The sequence below is a fragment of the Chlamydotis macqueenii genome, chromosome W (genome assembly GCF_036417535.1).
Source record: "Chlamydotis macqueenii isolate bChlMac1 chromosome W, bChlMac1.mat, whole genome shotgun sequence".
Lineage (NCBI taxonomy): Eukaryota > Metazoa > Chordata > Aves > Otidiformes > Otididae > Chlamydotis > Chlamydotis macqueenii.
Genome location: NC_141592.1, coordinates 46,999,808 through 47,013,775, shown reverse-complemented (window position 1 = coordinate 47,013,775; position 13,968 = coordinate 46,999,808). Strand labels below are relative to the sequence as shown.

Below are 13,968 nucleotides of genomic sequence, written 5' to 3'. Positions count from 1 at the left end.
CGTTTTCCGCACATCACCAGCACTGTTTCTAAAAGGATCCTTCTCTTCCCAAACCTTGCATAGCCAGTAAACACATTGCCATGCAATGAATCAGACAGAGGAGTTAGGTTAAAACTAACCTATCCAAAAAAGATTGGTCTTAAATTAGATAATTTTGGAAAGGAAAGAAAAAAAAATTAAAATGTTCAGGAAAGTGTTCCGTTTTTATATTTTCAGATGGACACATTTTTATGTTTCAGTTTTAAAAATTATTTTCAATTCTCTCTCTCCTTTTTCTGCTACAGTATATATAAATTGAACATACATTTTCAAATAAAAACGCACATCAATTAGCCTGAAACCATTTTTCTTCACCATTTTTTAAGACTTTCAGCGTTCTCAGAGTGACACCAGAGTTTCAAAATTATTCACCAAATGAAATCTTCCTATGTAGCAATAGGGCATACCACTAAAGGGGAAAAAAACATTATCTATATGTATTTATCATCAAGTGGTTCAAACATCTGGTGGACATAATGCGCTAGGACTTCAGACAGTGGTTTTCATCTCTAGCTGTAGAAATTTAGTTACTCTTTAGTTACTCTTTCCATGGCACATCTCCTCAGCTGTGAAATGTTTCACTGCTACAGTGAGGTGGGAATTAATTAAGTAATTTACATGAGAATTTCTGATACTACAATATTAAGCACTATGTATAACCCCTTGGATAAAAACAAAGAGCCAAATATTAAAAATCAAAACAGCGTAAGTTAACAATTTGTCATTATTTTAAGCAAAAATAAACAATTACTTCAGACTAAAATTCAAATTTCCTTGCATCTACAGGACTGCCATTATTATAATCATTGTGGCTCATGTAGGGAAAGCAGAACACAACAGGGAACTTTGCTGACAAAATTAATCTGTGTGATTAGTTCTTACAGGTCTTATCTAGTTTCTTTACAATATGCTGCAGTATTAGATCTGTTCTCTTGCACAGCCTTATTGTCACTGGCCCTCACTGCCAATGAGAGTTAAGTACATATTTGAATAAAGAGGTATTTCAGAACTGATATGATGTCCTTGTTTAGCCTCAGAAAAAAAAAGAAGGTGAGAAAAACACTAAAAAAAAAAAGGAAACACTTTTTTTTCAGGACAACCAAGCACTACTTTTGTGTAAACCATGTCAAATGACATATAAAGTGAAAACAACTTCAGGGTATCACGCATATCTATTTGAAAGATGACAGATCGGCAGTTCTGTTTGGTCTACAGGGTTTCCGGAGGAGTAATGTTTTATACAGGGGCAGATAATAGGAAAAATTAAATGAGATTATTAAAAAAAAAAAGAAAACTCGACATGTTCACACTGTAATATCCTTTTTAGATCCTGCAGTAAAAAGCATAAAGAATCCAGTCATTTCTGATATTCTGACAGATGTAGTTAAAGGAGAGTAAATCTTGTATAGTCACAGCATTCGAATGACCACCTCACTTTATAAGAAATCTATCACCCTACCTATCACTTTCTGACAATTAAATTAAAAATTGTTAAATTGATAAACAATCTGTTCCATATTTATTGTCCACGTTATGCACAAAGATATGCTTCACTAATAAATTTCTTATTACAACCTTCCCAAACCAGGAAGAATCTCTGCAATGTCAAACAGCTCTAATAATTTAGAAGTGTGAACATAGTGTATTTAAAAAAAAACCCAACAAACTGAACTACATAGACAAAGGATTATTTATGATAATTCACACAATACAAATATGTTTGTACTTAAAGAGATTCTTCCCTTCTAACATTTCAAGAAAAAACCTGCAAATGCAGAATCTCCTTAAAGCATATTTATGCTCATCCAGTGATCATTTACACATATATTATTATTATTAGCTTAATATCACCTACAGGTCAAATGTTGGAACAGGTCTATATAATGAATAAAAAAATAATAATTCTCAGTTGGTTTCACTGGTACCTCTGTACTTGAACAAAAGCTAAGTCATGCCCTCAGGGTTTGGTTCGGGACTTTACTATGGGAATACAAGTTAACTCCACTGAAGCTATGATAAATGTGCTCTGGATCAGGTCTATCTATTTGGATCGATCTGCAGCGTGGTTATGTACCCATTGTGTGGGGCAAAAAGTCAGAAAGAGTATTTGAGAGGGGAAAAAAAGTGATTCAGAATCTTCTGAAAGCAGATTTTGCCATAAAAAGCAGCAAGGTCAAGGGATCTGCACAGGAGATTCAGTTCTGGAGAATAAAATGGCAGGATGGACGCTGTCATGTGCCTATGGATGTGGTCAACAAGATAGCAACTATGTCTCCACCAGCTAACAAGAAGGAAACACAAGCTTTCCTAGGCCTTGTGCAATTCTGGAGAATGCATGTTCCAGGTTATAGTCAGCTTGTGAGCTTTCTCTATGGAGTGATCCAGAAGAAGAACTATTTTGAGTGGGACCTTGAGCAACAGCAAGCCTTTAAGCATATCAAACCGGAAATAGCTTGTGTGGTAGCTCTTGGGCCTGTCCTGACAGGACCAGCTGTGCAAAATGTGCTCTACACTGCAGTCAGGGAGCATGGTCTCACCTGGAGCCTCTGGCAGAAAATATCAAGAGAAACTTGAGGTCGACCTCCAGGGTCCTCTTTTGGAGCTGGGGGTATCGAGGATCAGAAGTCCACTATGCTTCGACTGAAAAAGAAGTATTAGCAGCATATGAGGTGGTTTGAGTTGCTTCAGAAGTTGTTGGTATAGAAGCATATCTCCTCTTGGCACCACGATTGCCTGTGCCGTTCAAAGGAAACATCCCCTCTGCACATCACACAACCAGCGCTACATGGAGTAAGTCAGTAGTGTTGATCACGCAATGGGCTCGAACAAGGATCCCCAATCACACAGGAATCCTGGAAAAGATCATGGACTGGCCATAAGGCAGAGATTTTGGAGCATCGCCTGAGGAGGTGGCTCATGCCCAAGAGGCACCACCATATAATGAGTTATCAGAAGATGAAAGATGTTATGCTTTGTTTACTGATGGAACCTGTTGTGTGGTAGGAAAAAAATGGAAGTGGAAAGTTGCTGTGTGGAGTCTCACATGACAAGTAATTGAAGCCACTGAAGGAGAAGGGGAGTCAAGTCAGTTTGCAGAAGTGAAAGCCATCCAACTAGCCCTAGAGATTGCTGAACGAGAAAAGTGGTCAATACTCTGTCTCTGTACTGACACCTGGATGGTGGCTAATGCCCTATGGAGGTGGCTACAGCAGTGGAAGAAGACCAATTGGCAGTATAGGGGTAAACCCATCTGGGCTGCTGCATATCAAACCGGACATTGCAAGACATCGCTGCCTGGGTAGAAATCATCACTCTAAAGGTATGTCATATAGATGCTCATGTGCCCAAAAGCTGCACCACTGAAACAATTAACAGGTAGACAAGGCTGTCAAATTGAAGTAGCTCAGCTGGGCCTGGACTGGGAATGTAAGGGTGAGCTGTTTGTAGCTCGATGGGCCCACAAAACTTCGGGACATCTAGGGAGATATGCAACATACAGATGGGCTCGTGATCCAGGGGATGGATCTGACCATGGAGGCCATCACACAGGTCACACATGAATGCGAAATATATGTCGCAATCAAGTGAGCCATATGAGTAAAGTCTCCCTGGAACAGAGGGCGGTAGGTGGATATGGTGGGACTTGGCAAATTGACTATATTGGACCACTGCCATGAACATGCCAAGGCAAGTGCTACATATTCATCATGGTGGAAGCAGCTACTGGTTGGCTAGAAACATGCCCTGTAAACCACGTCACTACCTGAAACACCATCTTAGGCATTGAAAGGCAAATTTTGTGGTGACACGCTACCCCAGAAAGAATTGAATCAGACAATGGGACTCATTTCCGAAGTAACCTCATAAACTCCTGGGCAAAGAACCATGACACTGAGTGGGCATATCACATCCCCTTTCACCCACAAGCCTCTGGAAAGATTGAGAGATATAATGGACTGATAAAGACTATGTTGAGAATGTTGAGCAATGGGGCATGGAAGCACAAATTTAGCAGAAGTCACTTGGCTGTTAAACACCAGAGGATCTGCTAACCATCCTGGTTCTGCCCAAACAAAATCCTGACATTCTGTGGGAGGAGATAAGATCCCTGTAGTGCATATAGGGAAGTGACTGGGGAAGGCAGTGTGGATTGCTCTTCTGTCATGCCCTAGTCACCACAGAGTTGCTCGCTCTCCTCCCCCCCCCCCAGTGGGATAGGAGAGAGAATTGGGAAGAAAGGAAAACTCATGGGTTGAGATAAAGACAGTTTACTAGAATAGCAAAGGAAAACTACAAAAATAACAAAATATAGAGATACTAAAATATACAAAATGAATGATGCACCGATACAGCGTGTCCCGAGCAGCAATCATGGAAACTAAATGGAGTAGCAAACAAAGGAGAGAGAAAGAGAGTAAGATATGCCCCCCCTGGTCAACTCCCACTTATATACTGAGCATGTTTATGGCATGGAATACTCTCGTTGGCCAGTTTGGGTCAACTGGGCTATATCCCTCCCAGCTTCCTGCACATGCACATTAGCGAAACCTGGGAAGCCAGACAGCATCCTTGGTCTCTTTAGCAACAACTAGCATCATCAGTGTGTTCATCAACATTCTTCACATACAAAATCCCATACTAAATGAAAAACATGTCAGCTACTGAGAGGAAAATTACTCCATCCCAGCCAAAACTAGGACATCCTCCCATGGGAAAAGGCAAACCCATTTTTAGGATTGCCTTCGCTCAGGGACCTGGGTGTACTTTGTGGGTAATGCGGAAGGATGAGGAGACATGGTGTGTGCCTCAAGGGGATTTACCCTTGGGGGAAAATAATCTGTGATGTGAGTTGCATGTTGTAGAAGTAATGTTGCAGGAATGACTTGAAGCAATGAAGACTGAGTTTTGCAAGGAACCAGACGAGTGTAACATTGACCCAAACAAAGCTCATGCTGGTGCTCAAATAGCGAACGTATTGCTTCTCCTGTCCTGAGCACTCGTCCTGACACGTGGGCCTCAAGTCATAGCCCGTTCTTATGAACATTTAGAGGAGTGGAAGAAGCCCATGGAATGGGAGAGTAATATCTATCTGTTAAAGGACAAGGGATAGTAGTTAATGAGAATGTATAAATCTGTATGTTTGGTATAAAGATGGTTTAAGTATGTAGTATAAGTTGTAAGTGTTGGTAAGAAGGGATTTCAGTAATGAGAATTAAATATAATGGGATGGTTTGAAGATATATATATGTATTAAAATATGTGGGACCTGAGCATGACTCAAATTGTATGAAATAAGGGGTGGAGATTGTATTGAGTCTGGCTGAGATGGAGTTAATTTTCCCCATAGCAGCCCTCATAGTGCTGTGCTTTGTATTGGTAGCTAGAAAGGTGTTGATAATACACCAGTGTGTTGGCTACTGCTGAGCAGTACTAGCACAGCATCAAGGGTGTTTCTCCAACATTTGCCCTACCACCACCAGTGGGCTGGGGATGGGCAAGATATTGGGAGGGGACATAGCCAGGACAGCTGACCCAAACTGACCAAAGGGATATTCCATACCATATGATATCTGCTCAGCAATAAAAGCTAAGAGTGCCCGAATGCTGCACATGGTACAACATAGCTGCTGCTCAACAAGCACCTTCTCTAAGAAGAAACCACTAACTCTTCTTCAATGTGAGAAAGAAAAGTTTGGCCCTTAATGGTGAAGGCTTAGAGTTTTCATTTTATGTACTTCACAAGAGAGCTTACTACCATAAACTTGCCACTCAGTACATCACTGTATACTAAGAATATTGTAAAATATCTTTCTAAAACAAAATACAAACAAGTAGAGAACATGAAACCCTTCTCTCAAAGGATGCCTTTTAAATGCCCTTAAAATGTCAAAAGGAAAATGAAATTTGAGCATGCTCTAAGTAACAACCCACTTTCATCAATTTCTCTAAGCATAACTTTTATTTCTCAATTCATTTTGAATTTTCAAGATCCTGAGACTAATTTCCAGTCAACAGTTTCCTTAAGCAAGGCTGTGGGATATAAAGCCATCTTCCATCTCTCGTTGTAGAAGTGACAATGTTTTGTTTCAACTTTTATAAACCAGTTTGGTTTACATCAGCTATGCCCTTAGGCTTTTTACTTTATTCAGTTTGGAAAATGGAAACAACAGACAGGTTTCACTTCATGGTTTCTTGCTGCAATATTTGTTTTAGAAAACAGTGCAAATTAACTTTCAAATTTGATTGTTTTAATTACATTATAAATATTTCTGTTAGAAATTTTTACTGTATCAAGTCTTTCAAAACTGTCTTTTAAAACAGGACCAAAACAAAACATATACTAAAACCCTAAATTAAAGATTATACTACAAGCAACCAGAAAATACATCTGATTCTCAGCTACTAGGTGAACTGAACTATTCTACTGCACTGAAAATGATAGAAGTTGTCTTTTCCTGTAGTAGGAAGAGGCAGGATAGTGAGGTGGTGTTCTGGTTTTGTTAGTGAGGGGGGGCCTAAGGTGGTAGCTTCTGTAGGAAACTGCTAGAAGTCGCTCCCCTTTGTTCAGTGGACTCGGCTGGGCCTAGGGCGGACCCGCTGCTGGCCAAGGCCCGTGATAACGCCTCTGCGATAACGTATTTAAGTAGGGGAAAACAGGAAAAAGAGGAGGAGAAGATGTGAAGCGGCTGAGCGGGGGGCAGAGAGGGGGAGGCGCGAGCCTCATGGGCCTTGCAGGCCTCACCCTCTGGCCTCCCACCGGGCAGCCAACTGGGCCCAACTCGGCCCGGCCCGGCTGCAAGAAGTGGAGAGGAGATGAGAAGTGAATAAGATGTAAAAAGGATCCTGAGAGATGTCTGCCAGCCTGTTGTGAGGAACGGCTGCAGACGCCAAGGTCAGTGAAGAAGGAGGGGGAGGAGTAATATGGCTCCTGGCCAAGATTCCTCTGCAATTCGTGGTGAAGACCATGGTGGAGCGGGTTGTCCCCCTGCAGCCCATGGAGGTCCACGGAGGGGCAGAGATCCACCTGCAGCCCGTGGAGGACCCCACGCTGGAGCAGGTGGAGGCCTGAAGGAGGCTGTGGCCTGTGGAGTGCCCGCTGGGACAGCTGTTCTAGAGGGACTGCACCCGTGGAAGAGACGACCCACGCCGGAGCAGTTTCACGAAGGACTGTGGCCCGTGGGAGGGACCCCACGCTGGAGCAGAGGAGGAATGCGAGGAGTTCTTCCCCCGACGATGATACAGCGGCATAAAACAACGCGTGATGAACTGACCGCGACCCCCATTCCCTTTCCCCCCCCGTGCCGCTCGGGAGGGGAAGGTAGTAGAGATAATGTTAAGCCCGGGAAGAGGGAGGGGTGGGGGGAGGTTATCTTGTTCCCTGTCTCATTCTCCTGCTAATTTTAGAAATAAATGAATAGTTTTCCCCAAGTCGAGTCTGTTTTGCCCGTGACGGTAACTTTAAGGATTTCTCCCTGTCCTTATCTCAAACCTTGAGCCGTTTTTCTTATATCATCTCCCCCTATTCTCTCGGAGGGTGGGGGGAGCGAGAGAGAGACTGCGTAGTCTGGTCCCGATCGGGGCTGAACTACGACAGGTGGGAAAGCATTTTTCTGAGCAGTCTTGCAGCCTGGGGACCATCTGGGAGCCTGATTCTGCAGCCAGGCCCTGAAGCATGCACAGGGGAGAACCGATGGCTGTAGGAGCGTTGCCTGCACTGAAAGGTTCACTTGCAAAGAATACACTTTAACCTGACGGACCCTGGTAAAGAAAAACAATCACCAAAGATATCACATGAACTATCTGAGAAAAAAAAATAAAATAAAAAAAAACCCCAAGACTTTTTGTCAAATATAATAAAATTATGCTAAAAGATAAGAGGATGACGTAGCATATACTGTAAATATCATATTAAGTAAAAGGTAACTAAGAGCCAGGGAAACAAAAAGGATGTGTGTTCAAACTTTTACAAATATTTCTTTTTAAAAACACAACGAATGGCAAAATATAATAAAAACTGTGTACATGCACAATCCAGTTTATAACCAAAAGCTCGTAACCACTTAGAAATAATATTTAAACTACCATTCAATAAAATATTTTTTTAGCCTTAGAAGCTATATTGACATTTCACTTAATGTCTCAGTATTAAGTTGGTCAATTGCAGACAGTCTAGCATCTGTCATGGAACTAAACATGGCTCTCATGCAAGAGAATAAGGTGCTGATGTGAAATTTGGCCTATTTTTTATTAAAATAATATATTTTTCCAGTTTTTTAAGATGAATTAACTTTATATGTTATATGTTGATGCCTTTGCTGCATTTCTGTTAAGTTTACAGACAGTAGAAATTCTACATATACACATAAATTCAAAAAAGAGAAACGGTGAAGTGCCACAGAGCAGCACTCAGAGGAACAAGCCTCCAACAACTAGGATCACCTTTCTGATCACCTCCCTCAACACTTCCTCCTCAGTTTATATTTGCACGAAGGCAGATGATTTATTGATCCTCCTTGCAAAAGGAAAGGAAACGAAAATGTCTGCCACAGTATTGAACCACTACACCTTACTGCCAGGAGGAAATGAAGGGAGTCATTACTGTAAAAAAAAGTACCTTTTGGAGTCTCCAATATAGGTGAAGGTAAAGGTGGAGTCTGAGTACCTGAAATCTGAAATACAAAGAGCTGCGTTATTACAACTTGTTTTTATTTTGGCTGAAATAGCTGAGGTTTTGCAGACCAGCATTCTGCTACCGACATGGGATTGGGGGGGGGGGGGGCGGAGCGGCATGAATCAGAGGAAATGCAGCAACTCCCCCCCTCAGCCCCTCGCAACAAGTGCCTGGTGCTATGGCAACGGCAGGGATTTCCATTGTCAGAAACGGCAACAGGCAGCCACAAGCCGAGCTCCTGCGACGACAAATCACTGCCGGCACCTCACTGTCCCCGCCAAGGAAGCTGCGAAACCCCGGGGTTTTTTTTTGCACGGCAGAGGGGAACGTTTACCGCTTGCCATGCCCCCAGTCCCGAAGCCAGGCGGGCGTGCGGGGATAAAGGCACGCACCGAGGATGGCAGGAAAACAGCCGTGTAGTGCCCGCCGGAGCAAAAAGCACCAGGGCTGCGCTCGGCTGGGCGCTCGCCCCAGCAGCTGCAGGTTGCGCCAGGCAGCGGGGGGCACGCACACTCGCACACAACACACCTGATTTTGCGTGTGGCCACTGCCACGCTCCCTGACTCGAGATGTCCCTCTGCTTTCCCAGCCGGCGCCTGGTCTCATTTGCCCTCAAATGCCCTCGGAAGGAGAGGAGGAAGAGGAAGAAGAGGGCTGAGGGTAGGCACAAGCCGACTCGGCGGCGGTCCTCGCTCCCGGGAACGGCGGTGAAGGGCATGGGCAAAGCCCAGACAGCTACGCCATGGCGGGCGTGGGGTCTGGGACGGGCGGGCGGCGGCCGCAGCCTCCACGCCGCCAACCTGCCGCCCGGGAAAGAAACTCACCTGCAAACAGGCAGTCCTTCTCCGCCTTGCACTTTTGGATCACAACGTCAATATCCTTCTGAATCCTCTCTTGTCTTGAACACATCCCCATGAAATAAATCCCGGGGGGGGGGGGGAGGGAAAGCAGCCTTTATTTCCACCTCACCCTCCGTGCTGTCAGTCTTAATGTTCAGTCCGAAAGACGGACCCTGAGGCTGGCGAGCAGAAGTCTCCCCGAGTCCCGGAGCGATCCGCTCGGCCAGCTGGAGGACGGAGGAGGAAGGCGGCGGGAGCCAATGTTGCATGCCCAGATGTGCCTGCCCAGATGTGCCGCCGCTGCCGACGAATGGCAATTTCCTCACAATAGATCCAGCGGAGGGTGGCGGCGGCGACACGGGATGCCCCCACGCCCTCTAGGTTTTTGGAGGGTTGGTTGGCTAGTTTGATCTTTTTTTGGAAGGAAAAAAAAATAAAGTGGGAGGGCAAATCGACCCGACCGCTCACATCCCTGCCCCTCCCGCCAGCAGCGGCGATCGCCGCACAGGAGCAGCGCGGAGAGCCGTTGGCGGCGCCCGCACCCGGTCCCTGGCGGCGCGGCGGGGCCGGCGCTGCTGCAGAGACGCCGAGCCGCAGACCCTCCCCTCGCTCCCGGCCCGGCACGTACGGCCCCCGCCGGCTCCCCAGGCGGAGGCGGTGCGGGGGAAGGAAGAGGCGGATGCACAGAGCCGTGCGGGCAGCCTGTGAGGCGGCGGTTTAATGACTCCGGCCTTGCTGCCGGCCCTCGCCTCCTCCCCCCGTCCCGGCCCCGGGCATAGGCTTTCGCCTCCTCCCGAGCAGCGGAGAAATGCAAATAGCAAGTGATCCGAGTGGCGGGGCGGTTCCCAGGCCTGCACTGGGAAGGAAGCAGGCAGCGCTATGCTGCGCAAGGCCGGCGGCGGCGAGGCACGGGGGAGGGGGGCACTTCCCGGACGGGCAGGGCCCCGCGGGGCCCGGCAGCGAGGGCCGCTCGCCGTTTGTCCCGAGGGGGACGCCGTCTGGCTCTGAGCGGGGCGGGCGCTGCGGGCGGCCCCCTGCGGCTCGCCCCCTCCGTAGCTCTCCTTCCGCCTGCGTCCGCGGTCCTTCTACCCCCCGCGGCGAGTGCGCTCCTACCCGCCACTGAGGGCGGGCGTCGGCAAGCGGTACTCCGGATCCACCACAGGCAGAACTCCTCTGCCTGACCTTTCCCCGGGCAGGAAAATCGGGCAGCCCACCCTTACCAGAGTGCCATCCCCTGCCTGCCTCCGTGTCCGTCCTATCGACGGGGATGTGTGCCCATTGAAACAATAAAAAGAGAATTAACGTGTTTATAATCCGTCTCTAACTACCGTGATTTTTAATCACCCTCCTCTCCCGTCAATCTTCAGCAAACCTGTCTCTCAAACCTTAGGGCTTCGGGAGAGCATTCGAGCTGTTAGTACAGTGCTTAGCAGTCAGCACTAATCCAGGCTAGAGGCTTTGGGTGCTAATGCAATACAAGTAATGACCGTAATATAACTCAGAAGGAATGGTCAAGTCTGCAAAGCTAAATATTTTTCATCAGACAAAGAGCAAAGGGATTAAAAAAAAACCAAACAACATGAGTGTGAACACAGTGGAAACAGATTTGGTTTTAAAAATCAAAAGAATGTTCATAAAATTCATTTTTATGTTTTCGCTCAGCTCTAAACAGCTCCTGTGGATTATTCATTATTGACCCCAGTAGTTTTAATGTTTTTTCACTAAGCAAATCTATATTAATCATGTATTGTTGATTTCAAACACAGAGGAGAAACACAATCCTTATTTTGTTATTTGTTCTTAAGTGGAAATAACTTAAAAAGTGAGGATTCCATATTTATTCCTATCTTGAAAAGATTTTGTGTCTGAAGGAGGGAACAGAAGGGAAATTATAAGAAAAAGCAGGTAGTGTTTAAAGAGAACAAAAATCCATCATGTGATATAACTCTCTGCCTCTAAGAAAATAATTTATCTTTGAAGAGAGATTTCCAGATTACTTTTCAGTGCTGTTCACTAAATTCTCTTCTACTGCAGCAAGACTTTTCCAAAGTAGGATACAGAACTTGTCATTGTAGTCAGAAATACAGTGTAATACAGTAAAACTGCCATTCTGTCAAGTTATGCCAGCTTGGTCAATGAGTGATGCTTTTCTAGAGGTTTTTCTAGCTATTCAAGCTAGGACATCAGCAGCCATGCTTGCTGCCTTCCCCTTAATCATAGTTAGAAGATGTAATCAGAACTTGATTTATTCTAGTGGGGTTTTGGTCCTGAACCTTGTAGAAAAAGGTCTCTGTTATGTGGATCAGGAAGGGGCAAGGTTATTAGATAGTTACAGGGTATTTATGCTGACAATTCTGCTCATGGTTTATTCTGACCACAGGATTCTTTTCAGTGTAATTCATGTCAGTTAACACAAGTGTTGACTGCTTCTTTAAGCCTTAGACTATTTTCATAGACTTGGTAACAGTGAATTAAAAAGTCATCCACAAAGAAACACTACTGTCTTCAGGAAAACTAATATGGTTGGTATCTGGTTTCACAGCATCAACTGAATAGAACAAGAAGTCTGGAAATATTGTTGATTATTTATTCCATTTATTATTATTTATTGTTAGTGGCTCTTAAACTTCTAGATTCTTAACCAATTTGGCCCTTGATTTATCTGATTACTCTAGTACTGTTACAGCAGGAATGGTTTATTTCAGTGAGGAAAAGCTAGATTATATATTGAGATTATTCTGTTGATTAAAATACTGAAAATGGAAGTGTTAGAAAATCAAGGTGAATCTTTAGATTTAAAGTTGATCCTTAAATTTGCACAGCTTGACAAGCTGCTGACATTGTTGATATCCAAGTACCCCTAAGTGTTATTGCAACAGTGTCCGTATGCATGCTGTAATCCCTATAACAATGTAAATTACAGAAGAAACTTTCTGAGGAGTTTTACAAGTAATTTCATGAACGATAGGACAGTTGATCTTGGAAGTAATGGTCTCGACTCAAGGGAATTCAATGTATGTCTTTCCAATTGCCTTCTAGTCTTGAAAATCAGCTCATGTAGTTTCTAGTTTTGTCTCAGGTTCAGTGCAGCTCAGTTAGATTGTACTGAACTGATTACCCCAATTAAGTAAAAAAGAAACAGAAGTAACTTTTATGCTTGTATTCCTGGGAACTTGATAACATTTACAGAGGTGTAAATCAGGTAAAAAGAAATTGAAATCTGTGGAGTTACATGATTATAAAATTTATGTGAGAAGATTGACTCAAAATGTAATGGGCAAGCTATATAAAGAAATAGAAACAACATAGCGAATGTGTTTCAATGTGTGAGCAGTGACTGAGAAAGTTATTGAGGAAATGCACAGGTCAACCAATTTCTACTTATTCCGATTAGCCAATTTCTGCCTCCTTTAGACTAAGCAGATTTTTTTTTAATTTTATGCAGAGAAAGAAAACTCATTTCCACCAATTAGTAAAGCTGTTAAAAATGTTTCAGTAAGCATCAGGACATCCTCTTCTGTATTTTCTTTATATATTTTTCTAAACATGTTCCTCTTACATATAAACATATTAGAAGTCTTAAGAAAAATAAAAAATATGCAGACTTGCCATTGAAGGGAATATACAGAACTCAGGGCAAAGAGATAATTTGGTAGATATTCTATATTTATAATATGGGAGAGCGTTCAAAAGGGCAGAGAGAGGGAAAAGAATTCAAACCCTTCCAAAACACAAAACTGCCATCAACCCTCCAAAACAATTAAAAAACCCTGTCTCCACTTTTACATGCCCCAGACAAAACTCTAGTACAAAACAAACTCTGCTTTTTCTCCAATTTCAAGCACTATTTGCTAGTCACCAATACAGCAAATCTCATTGATGTCTGTAGATAGTGAGCTCTGAGAGGTGGAACATTTAAAGGATCAATACCATTCCACTCTTACAGCATAAAGCACAATGCTACACTTCCAGTAAGCTTCCTTAAAATGACACAGTAATTTCTAAATGACTCTGTGGCATTTAAGTCTGAAAACATAAGCACTAAGTTGTGAGAGATGTAGGAGCAATACTTAGTTGTTCCCATCAACAGACAAGTGACACAAAGCATAAAAAAATGTTTGGCTTGAAACTTTAGTATAATTTTCACCAGAACTCTGTTATTAGCAGCTACAATCTAATATTCTGATGTAAGATAATATTCAAGTAAATACTCTGAGTTTATAGTTAATTTTCTTTAAGGCTGTTCAATTTTTAGACAGATTTCAAGGCAACTGCCTTCTATACCACTGCTCTTAGTTGTCCTTCAAAGTAGTCATTGCCACTCTATGTAGCCACAATCCTCAGCCAAAGCAGTCCATAAAAGCCACTCAAATCATGGTGAAGTTATGAAATTTTTTTAATAAATATTAGTAGATTGGC

At 43.7% G+C, this 13,968-nt stretch overlaps 1 protein-coding gene across 2 annotated transcripts in view; it reads right to left on the bottom strand.

The window, feature by feature from the left end:
- Nucleotides 1–9,631, bottom strand: part of LOC147596756 (protein mono-ADP-ribosyltransferase PARP8-like) — a 175,092-nt gene extending 165,461 nt beyond the window's left edge. Inside the window, exons 1-2 of one of the 2 annotated variants that reach the window (XM_086769533.1) lie at nucleotides 9,535–9,631; nucleotides 8,654–8,708 (exon numbers count right to left, since the gene is read on the bottom strand). In XM_086769533.1, coding sequence (XP_086625659.1) covers nucleotides 8,654–8,708; nucleotides 9,535–9,625 — 146 coding nt within the window. In that variant the 5' untranslated portion in view covers nucleotides 9,626–9,631. The remainder of the gene's footprint in view (nucleotides 1–8,653; nucleotides 8,709–9,534) is intronic. The other variant, XM_086769532.1, reaches the window with a different exon arrangement.
- Nucleotides 9,632–13,968: the final 4,337 nt, after the last annotated feature.